The following is a 15,000-nucleotide window of genomic DNA, read 5'->3' as shown; positions in this document are numbered from 1 at the left end:
TGTGTAAGGGATGGAAGAAAGTAGAAATGGACGAATAGCGGAACATTGTGGGTAAGATTTCGATGAAAGATATATTACTTAAGTTTCTCGGTGAAGTTCAAGTATATGCTGTAGATGAATTATAATGATAGAATTATCATTATCATTGCTATTAACATTATTATCATTACTAGTGTCATTATTATTAGTGTCACTACTATCATCATTATTATTATTATTAATATGATTATTGTTATCATTATTATAATTATTGTTATTGTTGTTATCATTATTACTATTATTATAATTGTGTCAGGACATCTGGCCTGCCTCTGACAACTCGAAACCCTTCGGTTAAGAGCGAATCGTCTTCCTTGAGTGCTGGAGAGAGAGAGAGAGAGAGAGAGCAGTGTTGTCATCACAGAACCGAAGTAGTTCGTGCCTTCCCTGAGCCGACGATGTCCCGCTCCGTTTACCAATTGGGCATTACGAGTCTAGTTGTCATATTCCTTCTGATGCTCGGCCACTTCATCTATAAAAGGTACGTGAGTTCACAGCCAACATTCCAGGTTTAAAAAGTACGGCACATTGGTTGAACGCCATGAAGATCTCTTCGTTTACGATGGGAAAGCAACATGAGGTTATGGGAAAAAAAGACTGAAAAGGGCAGAGTAATTGAGAGATGTCAAGAAATGCCGTTTTCTGCACAGACGCATGGAACTGTGAAATAGCTGAGCCAAACAAGTAGTCCGATCACAAAGCACAAACGAATTCAAAGCCAAGTTTGACCAATGAAAACATAGGCACGAGACTCTATGAGTGTAGTTCTTTTCTTCTGTAATAATTAGGTATTAGTTATAGATACGTTTAGACGAACACACACACACATACATTCACCTTTCCACCATCCATCACCCATTTGTTTTCCTTTCTCCCTTAGCTCCTTGTTAATGAGGCATCGCCTATCCCCAACCTCTACTTAGGTCAGAAGCAATGCAAGAAGACATAACACCACAGTAGGGCTCAAAACCCGAAACTGGTCCCCCTCCCCCGCCCAACCGATTCATTGAATGGTGACCCTCCCGCTCGAGATATTACAGAATAGTGAAGAAGAAATTCCTACGGTTTGTGTCTCATTGTCACCCATTTACAACAACCCTCCCCTCACATTTATCTCTTGCCCTTCTCATCTCCTGCTTGACAGATAAATTCCCTCTTTAACCAAGGTCCCCCTTCACCCCATCCATCCACTTCATTATCGGTCTTCCTATCACGTTCACTCCATCCACCTATATAATTCCCTCTTTAACCAAGGTCCCCCTTCACCCCATCCATCCACTTCATTATCGGTCTTCCTATCACGTTCACTCCATCCACCTATATAATTCCCTCTTTAACCAAGATCCCCTTCACCCCATCCATCTATTTCATTCTCGGTCTTCCTATCACGTTCACTCCATCCACCTATATAATCCCCTCTTTAACCAAGATCCTCTTCACTCCATCCATCTGTTTCATTCTCGGTCTTCCTATCACGTTCACTCCATCCACCTATATAATTCCCTCTTTAACCAAGGCCCCCCTTCACCCCATCCATCCGTTTCATTCTCGGTCTTCCTACCACGTTCACTACATCCACCTATACAATTCCCTCTTTAACCAAGATCCCCTTCACTCCATCCATCCGTTTCATTCTCGGTCTTCCTATCACGTTCACTCCATCCACCTATATAATTCCCTCTTTAACCAAGATCCCCTTCACCCCATCCATCTGTTTCATTCTCGGTCTTCCTATCACGTTCACTCCATCCACCTATACAATTCCCTCTTTAACCAAGATCCCCTTCACTCCATCCATCCGTTTCATTCTCGGTCTTCCTATCACGTTCACTCCATCCACCTATATAATCCCCTCTTTAACCAAGATCCCCTTCACTCCATCCATCTGTTTCATTCTCGGTCTTCCTATCACGTTCACTCCATCCACCTATATAATTCCCTCTTTAACCAAGATCCCCTTCACCCCATCCATCCGTTTCATTCTCGGTCTTCCTATCACGTTCACTCCATCCACCTATATAATTCCCTCTTTAACCAAGATCCCCTTCATTCCATCCATCTATTTCATTCTCGGTCTTCCTATCACGTTCACTCCATCCACCTATATAATTCCCTCTTTAACCAAGATCCCCTTCACTCCATCCATCTATTTCATTCTCGGTCTTCCTATCACGTTCACTCCATCCACCTATATAATTCCCTCTTTAACCAAGATCTTCACCCCATCCATCCGTTTCATTCTAGGTCTTCCTATCACGTTCACTCCATCCACCTATATAATTCCCTCTTTAACCAAGATCTCCTTCACCTCATCCATCCATTTCATTTTCGGTCTTCCTACCAAGTTCACTCCATCCACCTATACCTTCCACACTCTTTTTGCTAGTCTTTCTTCACTCGTTCTTTCCATATGTCCAAACCATCCAAGTATTCTTTAATCAATCCAATCTGCCAACCCTTTTTATTTTTCCCGTTCTGTCTTATTTCTTCATTTTTCACTCTAATAATCCTTTGACCCCCACCATTCTCCGTAAGCACTTCATCTCAAGTACATTTAGACTCTTCTTCTCTTAAATCTCTGCCCTGTACATTGATGTGGGCACAATCATCCATTTGTATAGTTTGTTACACCAATGTTTTGTATTATATCTATGTTTTGGCTAGAAACTGAAATTATTAGGAAATTTGCTTTGGCCGGAGTACTGAAAAAAAGAAAAAATATATATACACATATAATGTGTGTGTTTGTGTGTGTGTGTGTGTGTGTATGTGTGTGTGTGTGTGTGTGTGTATGTGTGTGTTAGAATCACTAAAGTTTTTTGAGTTCGGCCTCAGATAATTTTCATTCTTTTTCGCCGTTGTTAGGTCCCACAGTTTATAATGAGTTCCTTTTCTAGCTCTTTATTGTTTAGATCCACAGAATCCAGCATCCGAGGTATACTTTTGGACGACAGCAGTCAAATGCAAAGACAGAATAACCTGAATCCAAACAGCTGCAAGAACCAAGAGGATACGTCGATCGATGCTGGAAAACCACCTGGGCAGCGATACATATCGTTTTTTGAAGGTTATTATCATTATTGTTGTTATCATTAAGCTAGTGTTAGTGACATATGGTAACTACTATGTGGTGCATTACGTGTGAAGATCAGTAGTTTTAAATACGTGCATGACATGTGTTTATGCCTTTTGTCGTGGCTTCTTATTTCAAGCGCATGGTCTCGAGTCAGCGTCCTCAGTGTGAGAAACTGTCTCAAGAGTTGTCAGTATTATCTAATCATGACTTGAAAGCCTCGATTTGTCTTAGTGTTACTTTCCCACGTTTTTAACATCCTTTGTCCACTTAGATGTGGTCTAGATGAGTGTACTTCATCAAAAATTGGGTCGCTCTGTAACCCAGCACCGTTCTGGTTCCTCCTCTGATCTCGAGGGATACCGAAGTTGGTGCCCCAAGAACAGGTAGACAAATTAACACTCAACAAAAAATAACAAAAACAGCAAGTGGATCTGCCCCATATCTATTATTATAACTTCAACTTCCGTCCATTTCATTTTTTCTACACTAAACCCCCCTCCCCTCCACCTTACCTATCATGCCCTGTAGTTGTAGTAGTAGTAGTAGTAGTAGTAGTAGTAGTAGTAGTAGTAGTAGTAGTAGTAGTAGTAGTAGTAGTAGTAGTAGTAGTAGTAGTAGTAGTAGCAGCAGCAGTAGCAGCAGCAGCAGCAGCAGTAGTAGTAGTAGTAGTAGTAGTAGTAGTAGTAGTAGTAGTAGTAGTAGTAGTAGTAGTAGTAGTAGTAGTAGTAGTAGTGTGAAACATAAGTGGAACTACATATTAAGGACGGTACCGAACATCACCGACCTACTAAGACCCCTTGAAGAAACCATCAGAAACGAGCTAATACCGGCCATCACCAACGGACGGACAATAAACGAAGAGGAAAGAAAACTTATGGAACTTCCACCTAGATTGGGAGGGCTAGGTATCTCCAACCCGCTAAACCTTGCCGACACAGAACACCGAAACTCCATGAAACTCACGTCCTCATTGACAAACAACATCGTGTCACAAGATCAACGGAAGGAGACTATCATGGAGGAGGTTAGGGAAATTAGAAGAAACATTTCAAAGGGAAGGGAGGAGAGGCAGAAGGAGGAACTTCAAGCACTTCTAGCTTGGCTATCGAATCATATAAAAAGAAAGATAACAATGGCGCAGGAAGCTGGGGCGTCCAATTGGCTGACAGCACTACCAATCTGGGCAAAGGGATTCACAATTTACTCCAGACCATGCAATGATATGCAAGCAAGGTGGATTCATTTGCATGCGACACGATGAGGTAAGAGATCTCACTGCCCAAATGCTTCAGGAGGTGTGCAAGGATGTGACTATCGAACCAACATTACTCCCACTAGGAGGGGAGAACTTCAGATACCGCACGTCCAACACATCAGATGAAGCAAGAGTGGATGTCAGCGCAAGAGGTTTCTGGACACGGGGACAATTGGCTTTCTTTGACATGCGAATATTTGATCCGATGGCCCCCTGTTACAGCAACCTAACTATTGAGGCATCCCACTCTCGGAACGAGCATGAGAAGATCAGGATGTACGAAGAGCGCATACAGAATGTAGACCAGGGCTCATTCACTCCTATAACCTTTACGACTTCAGGTGGGATGGGTCCTAGAGCAAAGGCATTCTACGCTCGGCTGGCTGAGGTAATGGCTGAAAAGAAACAACAACCAAAAAGCAGCATTGTTTCATGGATGAGATGTAGACTATCATTCTCACTCCTGAGATCAGCCCTCTTATGCCTGAGAGGTACCAGGTCCCCACCGCCCAAATCAACACATATACAAAACCTGGATTTTGAGCAGACGGTGGTTGACAGTAGGATAAATGAACTTTTGTACTAGGCATTATCAAAAATAAATGAATAAATAGACAAATAAAAGGGTCGTCGACCACAGTCATTGGCGGGAGAGGGGCCAATGAACTGTGTCTGTGGAAGACAGACCCTGCTGCTTCCACCACACAGTTCCAATAGGATGGAGGTCGTATTATAAAAAAAAAAAAAAAAAAAAAAAAGTAGTAGTAGTAGTAGTAGTAGCAGTAGTAGTAGTAATAGTAGTAGTAGTAGTAGTAGTAGTAGTAGTAGAAGTAGAAGTAGTAGTAGTAGTAGTAGTAGTAGTAGTAGTAGTAGTAGTAGTAGTAGTAGTAGTAGTAGTAGTAGTTCTCCAGGAAACCTCTTCACCCCACCTAAATGCAATGCATCCAAACGCCTAATAGAGGAGATGACCGATCTATTAAGAGCATATATAAATTCATCTCCCTACGCCCCGATGGTATTCAAAACGCTAGCTATCCTCCCACACCTTACATGCCAGAGGACCCACAGGAAATCTAAGCACTCAGAGAATGTCCAGGCATTGCAACGGAGGATGGAAAAGTGGGAAAAGGGAGAAGTAGAGCAACTGTTGATGGAAGCGGAGGCTATCCAAGATAGACTCAACAAGGGCATCAACAGAAAGAAAAGTCCAGAAGACAAAGCCAGGAATTTTGCTAACAAGATGAGGCAGGGAAAGGTGGCGGCTGCCATGAGAACGCTCGCAGGGGAGAATGAAGATCCTGGAGTTCTACCCCTAAACGAGGAAACGATAAAGATCCTGAAAGAAAAACATCCAATAGCAAGACCAGCGAACCTGGACTCTAAATTCAATGGTGACTACCTTCCACCCCACAAGGTAGTTTTTGACAGCATCACAAGAGAAAGGATCTGGAACCTTGCTCTACACACCCAAGGAGCGGCGGGACCATCGGGATTAGATTCGTCTGGATGGAAATGTCTCCTTAGCACCAGCCTATTTGGAACGGCAGCGGTGGGACTGCAGGAGACCATCGCTGGTTTGGCGAAGAAACTGGCGTCTGAAGACTGTCAGCACCTGGAGGCATACACAGCGTGTAGACTTATCCCGCTAGATAAGAAACCTGGCTGTCGCCCGATTGGTATAGGCGAGGTGCTAAGAAGAATAATAGGAAAAGCAATTATGGAAGTCGCGAAGGATGAGGTGCGAGAAGCGGCTGGCAACCTGCAGGTGTGCGCAGGGCAACAGGCGGGTTCTGAGGCTGCAGTCCACGCCATGAGAAAAATATTCGAGGAACCAGACTGCGAAGCAGTCCTATTAGTCGATGCATCAAACGCATTCAACAACTTAAATAGAGAGGCTACCATACACCACATCAAAATTAAATGCCCAGTATTGGCCAAGTATGTGGAGAACACATACAGAGAACCTGCAAACCTATTTGTCACCAGCAGGGCGGAGAAGAAAGAATCGAAAGTGGAGATCATCAAATCAGCGGAAGGCACCACTCAGGGAGACCCGGTGGCCATGGCAATGTATGCGCTCGGTCTTATGCACCTGCAGCAGAAGATACAATATGAGGACACCGGGGTCAAACAGGTAGCATACGCAGATGATCTCACGGGCGCAGGAAAAGTAGCTGACCTAAAAAAGTGGTGGGATCTGGTGTTGGCACACGGCCCGGGCTTAGGTTACATTCCGAATGCAAAGAAATCTGTCCTCATAGTGAAGCCAGAGTACTTTAACAATGCCAGAATCCTCTTTGAGAACAGTGAAGTGAAGGTAACAAAGGAGGGGGAAAGACATCTCGGTGCAGTGATCGGCTCAGAATCCTTTAAGAAGCAATATGTTGAAAAGAAAGTTAACGAATGGGTGGCGGAAGTTAGGATTCTAGCCAACTTTGCAAAGACCGAACCGCAGGCGGCATATGCCGCATTCATATATGGTGTGAAACATAAGTGGAACTACATATTAAGGACGGTACCGAACATCACCGACCTACTAAGACCCCTTGAAGAAACCATCAGAAACGAGCTAATACCGGCCATCACCAACGGACGGACAATAAACGAAGAGGAAAGAAAACTTATGGAACTTCCACCTAGATTGGGAGGGCTAGGTATCTCCAACCCGCTAAACCTTGCCGACACAGAACACCGAAACTCCATGAAACTCACGTCCTCATTGACAAACAACATCGTGTCACAAGATCAACGGAAGGAGACTATCATGGAGGAGGTTAGGGAAATTAGAAGAAACATTTCAAAGGGAAGGGAGGAGAGGCAGAAGGAGGAACTTCAAGCACTTCTAGCTCGGCTATCGAATTATATAAAAAGAAAGATAACAATGGCGCAGGAAGCTGGGGCGTCTAATTGGCTGACAGCACTACCAATCAGGGCAAAGGGATTCACCCTAAACAAAAGAGAATTCACGGATGCCATTGCCCTGAGGTATGGATGGCCATTAGGAGGGCTGCCTAACAGATGCTCCTGTGGTGTACAATTTACTACAGACCATGCAATGATATGCAAGCAAGGTGGATTTATTTGCATGCGACACGATGAGGTAAGAGATCTCACTGCCCAAATGCTTCAGGAGGTGTGCAAGGATGTGACTATCGAACCAACTAGGAGGGGAGAACTTCAGATACCGCACGTCCAACACATCAGATGAAGCAAGAGTGGATGTCAGCGCAAGAGGTTTCTGGACACGGGGACAATTGGCTTTCTTTGACATGCGAATATTTGATCCGATGGCCCCCTGTTACAGCAACCTAACTATTGAGGCATCCCACTCTCGGAACGAGCATGAGAAGATCAGGATGTACGAGGAGCGCATACAGAATGTAGACCAGGGCTCATTCACTCCTATAACCTTTACGACTTCAGGTGGGATGGGTCCTAGAGCAAAGGCATTCTACGCTCGGCTGGCTGAGGTAATGGCTGAAAAGAAACAACAACCAAAAAGCAGCATTGTTTCATGGATGAGATGTAGACTATCATTCTCACTCCTAAGATCAGCCCTCTTGTGCCTGAGAGGTACCAGGTCCCCACCGCCCAAATCAACACATATACAAAACCTGGATTTTGAGCAGACGGTGGTTGACAGTAGGATAAATGAACTTTTGTACTAGGCATTATTAAAAATAGATAAATAAATAAACAAATGAAAGGGTCGTTGACCACAGTCATTGGCGGGAGAGGGGCCAATGAACTGTGTCTGTGGAAGACAGACCCTGCTGCTTCCACCACACAGTTCCAATAGGATGGAGGTCGTATTATATATAAAGAAAAAAAAAAAAAAAAAAAATAGTAGTAGTAGTAGTAGTAGTGGTAGTAGTAGTAGTAGTAGTAGTAGTAGTAGTAGTAGTAGTAGTAGTAGTGGTAGTAGTAGTGGTGGTAGTAGAAGTAGTAGTAGTAGTAGTAGTAGTAGTAGTAGTAGTAGTAGTAGTAGTAGTAGTAGTAGTAGTAGTAGTAGGCATTATTAATAACAATTAAATAGATAAATAAAAGGGTCGTCGACCACAGTCAATGGCGGGAGAGGGGCCAATGAACTGTGTCTGTGGGGGACAGATCCTGCTGCTTCCACCACACGGTTCCACGAGGATGGAGGTCGTGTAAAAAAAAAAAAAAAATAGTAGTAGTAGTAGTAGTAGTAGTAGTAGTAGTAGTAGTAGTAGTAGTAGTAGTAGTAGTAGTAGTAGTAGTAGTAGCTTATTTATTACAAGTCTAAAAACTTGCAGAGTACAACCACTTTTTATGACTGCTAGGACAATACAGAAGGGCGTGAAACTGTTAATGTAAGAAACATACTGCTGCTAGTCTAATGGATCCTGTTGTGACACGTAGGTGTATCTCGAAAAGTAGAGCTAACAAACCATTTTTATTTTTTGTTGACTAGTGTTATTTGTTACCCTACCTCTAGTCCTACAGTAAATTACCGGCTACAGACCGGATAACTTAGTCTAAGACAGACTACTAGAGATGAGCTGGCTCATAGGGCCCTGTAATGTAAGTGGCGACTCATAGGCAGTTCTATAACGTAACACACACACGTAATAGAAATAAGATTTGATTTTAATCAGACTCATTAAATTGGACAACTTAATTAATTATATGGTTTGATGCCACAATCTCCTCTCATCGGAAGTAATTGCATGACAATATTTTTAAACTTGTTTTCCTTAGTTTCGTTTACAGACCCTACGGAAAAAGAATCTTCCTTTTTATCTATCTACTGTATTGTGTTTATTATTTCATATTTTTTATCCCCTTTGCCACCAGATCCATGCCAGGAGGTTCCCCTTCCCTCCTTGGTGGAGTTCTTTAAGTACCTGAACACCGTGACAATAATTTGCAGAAACAAGGTATGTCTCTGGATACAGATATGCGCACAATACAAACAAACATTCCCATGGGAAGCAGGAGACAATTCAAATGGAAATTATTCAAGCTTTTAGGTCACCTCTTGTGCGGACTAGCTCGATACATACATTTCCGTAACAGAGTACATTTGACAGCGTGTTAGATCGCTAACCAAACTAAACATAACTGATTTGTTGCTGCTTTGAGGATCTTTGCAAACGAGATGTTGTGGTGATGAGGTGCGATGGGAAGTCGCGTACGTAGGACTTTAGGCGCCTCCATAGTTGGCAGTCCAGCGTTTGGTGTTATCATGCAAGTTTGTGTTGTATATCTTGTTTGTGAGTCTGTGTTGGGGAACGGCATCAAAAGCCATACTTATGTTTAATGATGTTAATAGTTGGCGTGGTTTTCTGTCATTGGTGTCGTTAGGTATTGGTTGTGTTAGTTCTACTGGTAGTATATTTGTAGAGGGTAATGGTCAAGACCATGTTGTGTGGGAACAAAATGGACAAAATGTTAGTTCTGTTATTTCGGGTAGGGTGTGGAGAAACGTCATAGCAAGTGTAGCTTGTTCCTTGGAATTGAGTAGTGGAATATCAATACCGTACGTCCTAATGTTAGCAATTATCGTGTAATTATGCCTTCGAGGGCCTAATTTCTGGATAGATTTGTTTCAGGTGTGTGTCAGGCCCTGTAGCAGTAATGTTTTAGTTTTTTTATCCATGTGTTGTGCCTGTTGTGTGGTCTATGAGCAAGTGTAATTGTCTGTAAGCGGTTATGTTGCCGCGTTGTGTTAGTGTGGGACAGTGTCATGCTTCTTAATGTTCCATAAAGTTGACTAATTTGTACAAGTATGGCTACTCGTGTCAACAAAGGAGATCCAATATGTTTCGTTTGTTTTTCTCTTCTTTGTGTCATTTCATTCCCCAGTTCTAGGATCGTTCTATTTTCCATGTGTGGGCATGGAAAGTTGCGTTTTAGTGTGTATCGTTGTTCGATAAGGCTCTGAATATCCGGTAATTTCCCTACAGACTTTTTGCGTGTGTTTTGTGTCTGTTTTGTATGCGTTTGTAAGGTTTGTGTTGTTGAAGTTTAGGGAAATTTTGTTCTATTTCCTTTGTAAGCTTCATTTAGTTGACTTTGAAGTAATTTGTGAGGGCTCTGTATGCATGTTTGTTGTTTGGGTTGCAGTGATGATGAATTTGAGGCCAGTTTTATTTTCTTCTCCATTATGTATTGAATATCAGTAATGTCGAGCAGAATATTACGTCTAAGACGTTGTAGTTTGCCTGGTGAGGTGTCTACGTGCCTTGTGTGTATAATTTTGAGCTTACAGAAATCCTTTTGACAGTCGCGTATTCACCGTTGACATTATTTTCAAACGATAATTTTGCCAGTCTGTTTGTTCTAGTGTTGACAATGTCTTCTAAGATCGTTTTGCCGGTCATGTATTCAGTGTAGTCGTTGTTTTCGAAGGTTTCGTTCGGCGGAAAACTACATTCCGATTTCATAGACGGCGACAAGGTCGTCTGCATGGATCCTCCCTACGGCCTCGCTCAGCGCAACTGCATCGTTTTCTCGTTCGGGATCAACAATGAGTGGTCCTTCGACGATGCAATGGACCTCAAGGGTTGCAAGGTAAGCTGGCCGACAGACCTTTGTGCATTGCACATTTCTAAATACATACATACATACATACATACATACATACATACATACATACATACATACATACATACATACATACATACATACATACATACATGCGTAAGTAACCACTGGGAAAAGTAAACTAACGAAGCAGAGCGCTTTCGTATAATTACAGCTTCAGTGCTGTATCAGCACTGAAGATGTAATTATACGAAAGTGCTCTGCTTCGTTAGTTTACTTTTCCCAGTGGTTGCTTACACATTTGTGAACACAAGTTCCTAGTGTTTTTATTGCACATACATACATACATACATACATACATACATACATACATACATACATACATACATACAGACAGACAGACAGACAGACAGACAGACAGACATATATCCTAACCTCAGATTACTTTTTTTTTTTTTTTAATGGAACACTACATGTCTAAAAAAATTCGCGATACAGAGTGGACTACACAGTTGGCTGCTACATCAACAACTCAACAACCCTTGACGTACACACAATTTATGTAACCAGAACAATACAGGTACCTTTCCCTCCTGCTTAAGTGTTTTTTGAACAACTAAGGTTGTTTCAATTTCCGCGGCGGCAATGCTCGCCAGCTATAGCATTTGTGATGTTATAATGGATTTGCTTACTCTCAGCTCATTATTTTATATTATCTATTTGTTATTATGTGCTTGTTTACTATTATTTGTTTGATTTTCATTTATTATTAGTTACCTGTCCATTTATTATTATTTACTGTTTACCTGTTTGTTTATTATTTAACTATACCTATGCATTTATTTAATTTATTATTATTTATATTATTATAATTCTTATTTCTTTTTCCTTCATTTATTTATTAATGTAATTTTCTCCGCATCCAACCTAGTCATGGACCAAATGGTCTCCTGTCGGCATGCTCCTCTTTTGTAATCCTTTGTATTAACCTGAGTGTCTTTAATCACCGTCCCCCAGGTCTATGCCTTCGACCCAACGATGGGTAAGGAGTCGCACTACCGTACCCCGAACATAAGGTTCTTTAACATCGGTGTGGGCGGTGAAGATGTTACCATGAACAATGAATGGAAGGTAAGAATGATGGTTTGTTGAGGGATTACGTACCTCCCCCCCCCCCCACACACTTGGTGTCTGTAGGTACCGTAACGTTTCTCTGTCTTTGCGAGACGTTTTCATGCATGGAAGCGGTTTGTACTCGACATAGATGGTAATTGCTGCTCGTATGTACGCTAATGCAAAGACTGTATGTCTACACAATATAAGTGAGCCTTTTTGTATTAGTTCACATACTGTGGAGTTAGTAGTGTTCCTGCCACGAAAGCAGGAGGCCTGGATTCGATTTCCGTAAAATGCAAATGGACAATTGCTCGTCAAATTTTTATACTTCCCAAACCATCTGGGCAGCGGCTGACATCAGAGATGCGGTGTAGCAGTTCGGTGTTTCTGTCGCCTCAGCTGTATGCTCAAGCTGGTAAACAACACTAGTTTCGGTCTCCGTGCACAACAAGAACCATAGCCGCTATCTATGTGGGTGATCTTAACGATGAGATAACAGCAAAAGTGTCTGAAGATTCAATATCGGGGTTTTCTCTGAAATAAAAAGAGTTTTCAGGATAGTGAAGGGCATGCTCTTTATTCTTGAAGTTTATAGCAGCTGTGCACATGGGAGAGGGTGGTGGATGGAAGGGTGGCAGATAGAGCGTTAATGGACTTTTAGTGGTGACCAGGAGTATGGTAGGAAGAGTTAAGGATGTACATGTTCTAAGGGGAGAGAGTGGGGGAATATCAGATCATTTTCTGGTGGAAGGTAAATTGAGAGTGGATAATAGGTGGAGAAAGAGGAAAAGAGCAGAAGGTAGGGAGGTACTTAGAGTGAACTGCTTAAATGAGAGAAAAGAAGAGAATGAGTATAAGAAGCTGAAAGGGGAGTGGAAGGGAGTAAAGGATAGAGTAGAACTAGGAGTGGAGGAGGAATGGGGATAGTTCAAGGAGGGAGTCATATGGTGTGCAAAGATTGTGTGTGGAACAAGGAGGGCGGAGGAAATAGAAAGAAGGGTAGTGAGTGGTGGGATGAGGAAGCAAAGGTGTAGAAGAGAAGAAGCAGGAATTCATAGATTGGCTACAAATTAGGACGAGGGAATCGTATGAGAGGTACAAAGTAAAGAGAAGGGAAGTTAAGCATAAGATAAAGGAAGCAAAGAGGAGAGCAGATGTGAAATGAGGTAAGAGTATGACAGAAAATTTTGAAAGTAATAAAAAGATGTTTTGGAAGGAAATTAAAAGAGAAAGAGGAGGCGAATCAAGTAGAGAAGAAAAGGTAAAAGGTGCAGATGTAGAGATGATAATGGAAGAGAAGGCAGTGAGAGGAAGGTGAACAGAGTATTTTAGGGAGTTGCTAAATGTGAAGGAGGATAGGGAGGGAAAGGTAGTTGCAGAGGGAAACGCTAAGAAAATGAGAGTGATGAGTGAGGAAAATGGAGGAGAAATAGGAAAGGATGAAGTGAAAGCAGCTGTTAAGATGATGAGAGCAGGTAAGGCACCTGGGTTGGATGGATGTCATGCAGAATGTCTGAAGAAAGGAGGTACAGTTATGGTGGACTGGCTGGTGAGGCTATTTAATGTTTGTTTAAGAGAGGGTACAGTGCCGGAGGACTGGAGGAGTGCCTGTATAGCTCCACTTTACAAGAGAAAGGGGGACAAGTGTGAGTGTAGTAGTTTCAGAGGGATCAACTTGTTAAGTGTAGTTGGGAAGGCTTATGGGAGGGTCTTAATTGAGAGGATTAGGAGAGGAGCAGAGGGAGTAATTGGTGAGGAACAGTGTGGGTTTAGGATAGGTAGGGGTTGTGTAGATCAGATTTTTGTGGTAAGACAGATATGTGAGAAAGCTATAGGAAAAGGTAAGGATGTTTTTTGGGCTTTTATGGATCTGGAAAACGCTTATGACAGGGTAGACAGGAAGGCACTGTGGGAGGTACTGCAGATATATGGGATAGGAGGAAAGCTGTATCGAGCATTCAAGAGTTTTTACGAGAGTAGTAGAGCATGTGTTAGGATTAGAAATGGAGATAATGAATGGTTTGAGGTAAAGGTGGGACTTCGTCAGGGATGTGTTATGCCGCCCTGGCTGTTCAATCTTTACATGGATGGGATGGTGCGAGAGATGAATGCAAGGGTAGTGGGTCAGGGATTCGAGATGATTAAAGAAATTGGAGAAAAGTGGGAGGTGAGCAAGTTGTTGTTTGCGGATGACATTGCACTTGTAGCAGGATCAGAGGAGGAATTGAGGAAGTTAGTGACAGAGTTTGAGAAAGTGTGTGAAAGAAGGAAGCTGAAGATCAATGAGGGCAAAAGTAAGGTGATGAGATGCACAAGGGGAGAGAGTGACAGCAGGCTGGAAGTGAGTATTAAGGGTGAAAGACTGGAGGAAGTGGATAGTATTAGATACTTGGGTGGGAATGTGGTGGGAAAGGGAGGAGTGGGGTGGAGGTAGAATGTAGGTTGAGAAAAGCGAGTAAATGCCTTGGTGGATTAAAAAGTGTAATGAGGAATAGACATTTGGGAATGGATGCTGAGAGGAGGTTTTATGAAGGAGTGATTGTGCCAACAGCACTGCACGGGGCAGAAACATGGAACATGAGAGAGGAAGAGAGAAAGAGTTTGAATGTGTTTGAGATGAAATGTCTGAGAAGTATGATAGGGGTTACTAGGCTAGATAGAGTGAGAAATGAGGAGGTGAGGAGGAGAACAGGGGTGGAAAGGGAACTGGGAGATAGGGATGATGAAAGGGTATTAGGATGGTTTGGACACATGGAAAGAATGAGTGAAGAAAGAGTAGTAACAGAAGTATGGAAACCAGAAGTGGAAGGAGTGAATATGAGGGGGCGTCCTAGGATGAGATGGGTGGATGGGTGAAAGGGGCATTACAAAAGAGAGGAATATCTGTGGAGGAAGGACGGGAGAGGACAGAAGATAGGGTGAATGGAGAGGGGTTGTGTATGCTGTGATGCATGAGGGGAAGTGGGTGGGGGATGGGGGGTGAGGAAGTATGTATGAGAAAAAT

At 42.6% G+C, this 15,000-nt stretch overlaps 2 protein-coding genes across 2 annotated transcripts in view; both read left to right on the top strand.

The window, feature by feature from the left end:
• Positions 1–15,000, top strand: part of LOC143026847 (uncharacterized) — a 108,129-nt gene that overhangs the window by 4,584 nt on the left and 88,545 nt on the right. The window contains exons 2-4 of the mRNA XM_076187629.1: positions 296–520; positions 2,952–3,106; positions 9,189–9,271. Of these exons, the coding sequence (XP_076043744.1) occupies positions 438–520; positions 2,952–3,106; positions 9,189–9,271 (321 nt within the window). The 5' untranslated portion in view covers positions 296–437. The remainder of the gene's footprint in view (positions 1–295; positions 521–2,951; positions 3,107–9,188; positions 9,272–15,000) is intronic.
• The window catches only part of LOC143026946 (uncharacterized), an 8,616-nt gene continuing 4,367 nt past the window's right edge, over positions 10,752–15,000 (top strand). The window contains exons 1-3 of the mRNA XM_076187735.1: positions 10,752–10,907; positions 11,898–12,011; positions 12,222–12,377. Coding sequence (XP_076043850.1) covers positions 10,803–10,907; positions 11,898–12,011; positions 12,222–12,377 — 375 coding nt within the window. The 5' untranslated portion in view covers positions 10,752–10,802. The remainder of the gene's footprint in view (positions 10,908–11,897; positions 12,012–12,221; positions 12,378–15,000) is intronic.

The sequence above is a fragment of the Oratosquilla oratoria genome, chromosome 7 (genome assembly GCF_046742065.1).
Source record: "Oratosquilla oratoria isolate Oo_2021 chromosome 7, ASM4674206v1, whole genome shotgun sequence".
Classification (NCBI taxonomy): domain Eukaryota; kingdom Metazoa; phylum Arthropoda; class Malacostraca; order Stomatopoda; family Squillidae; genus Oratosquilla; species Oratosquilla oratoria.
Note: the sequence above shows the minus strand (reverse complement) of the source record. Positions and strands in the feature narration are given on the sequence as shown.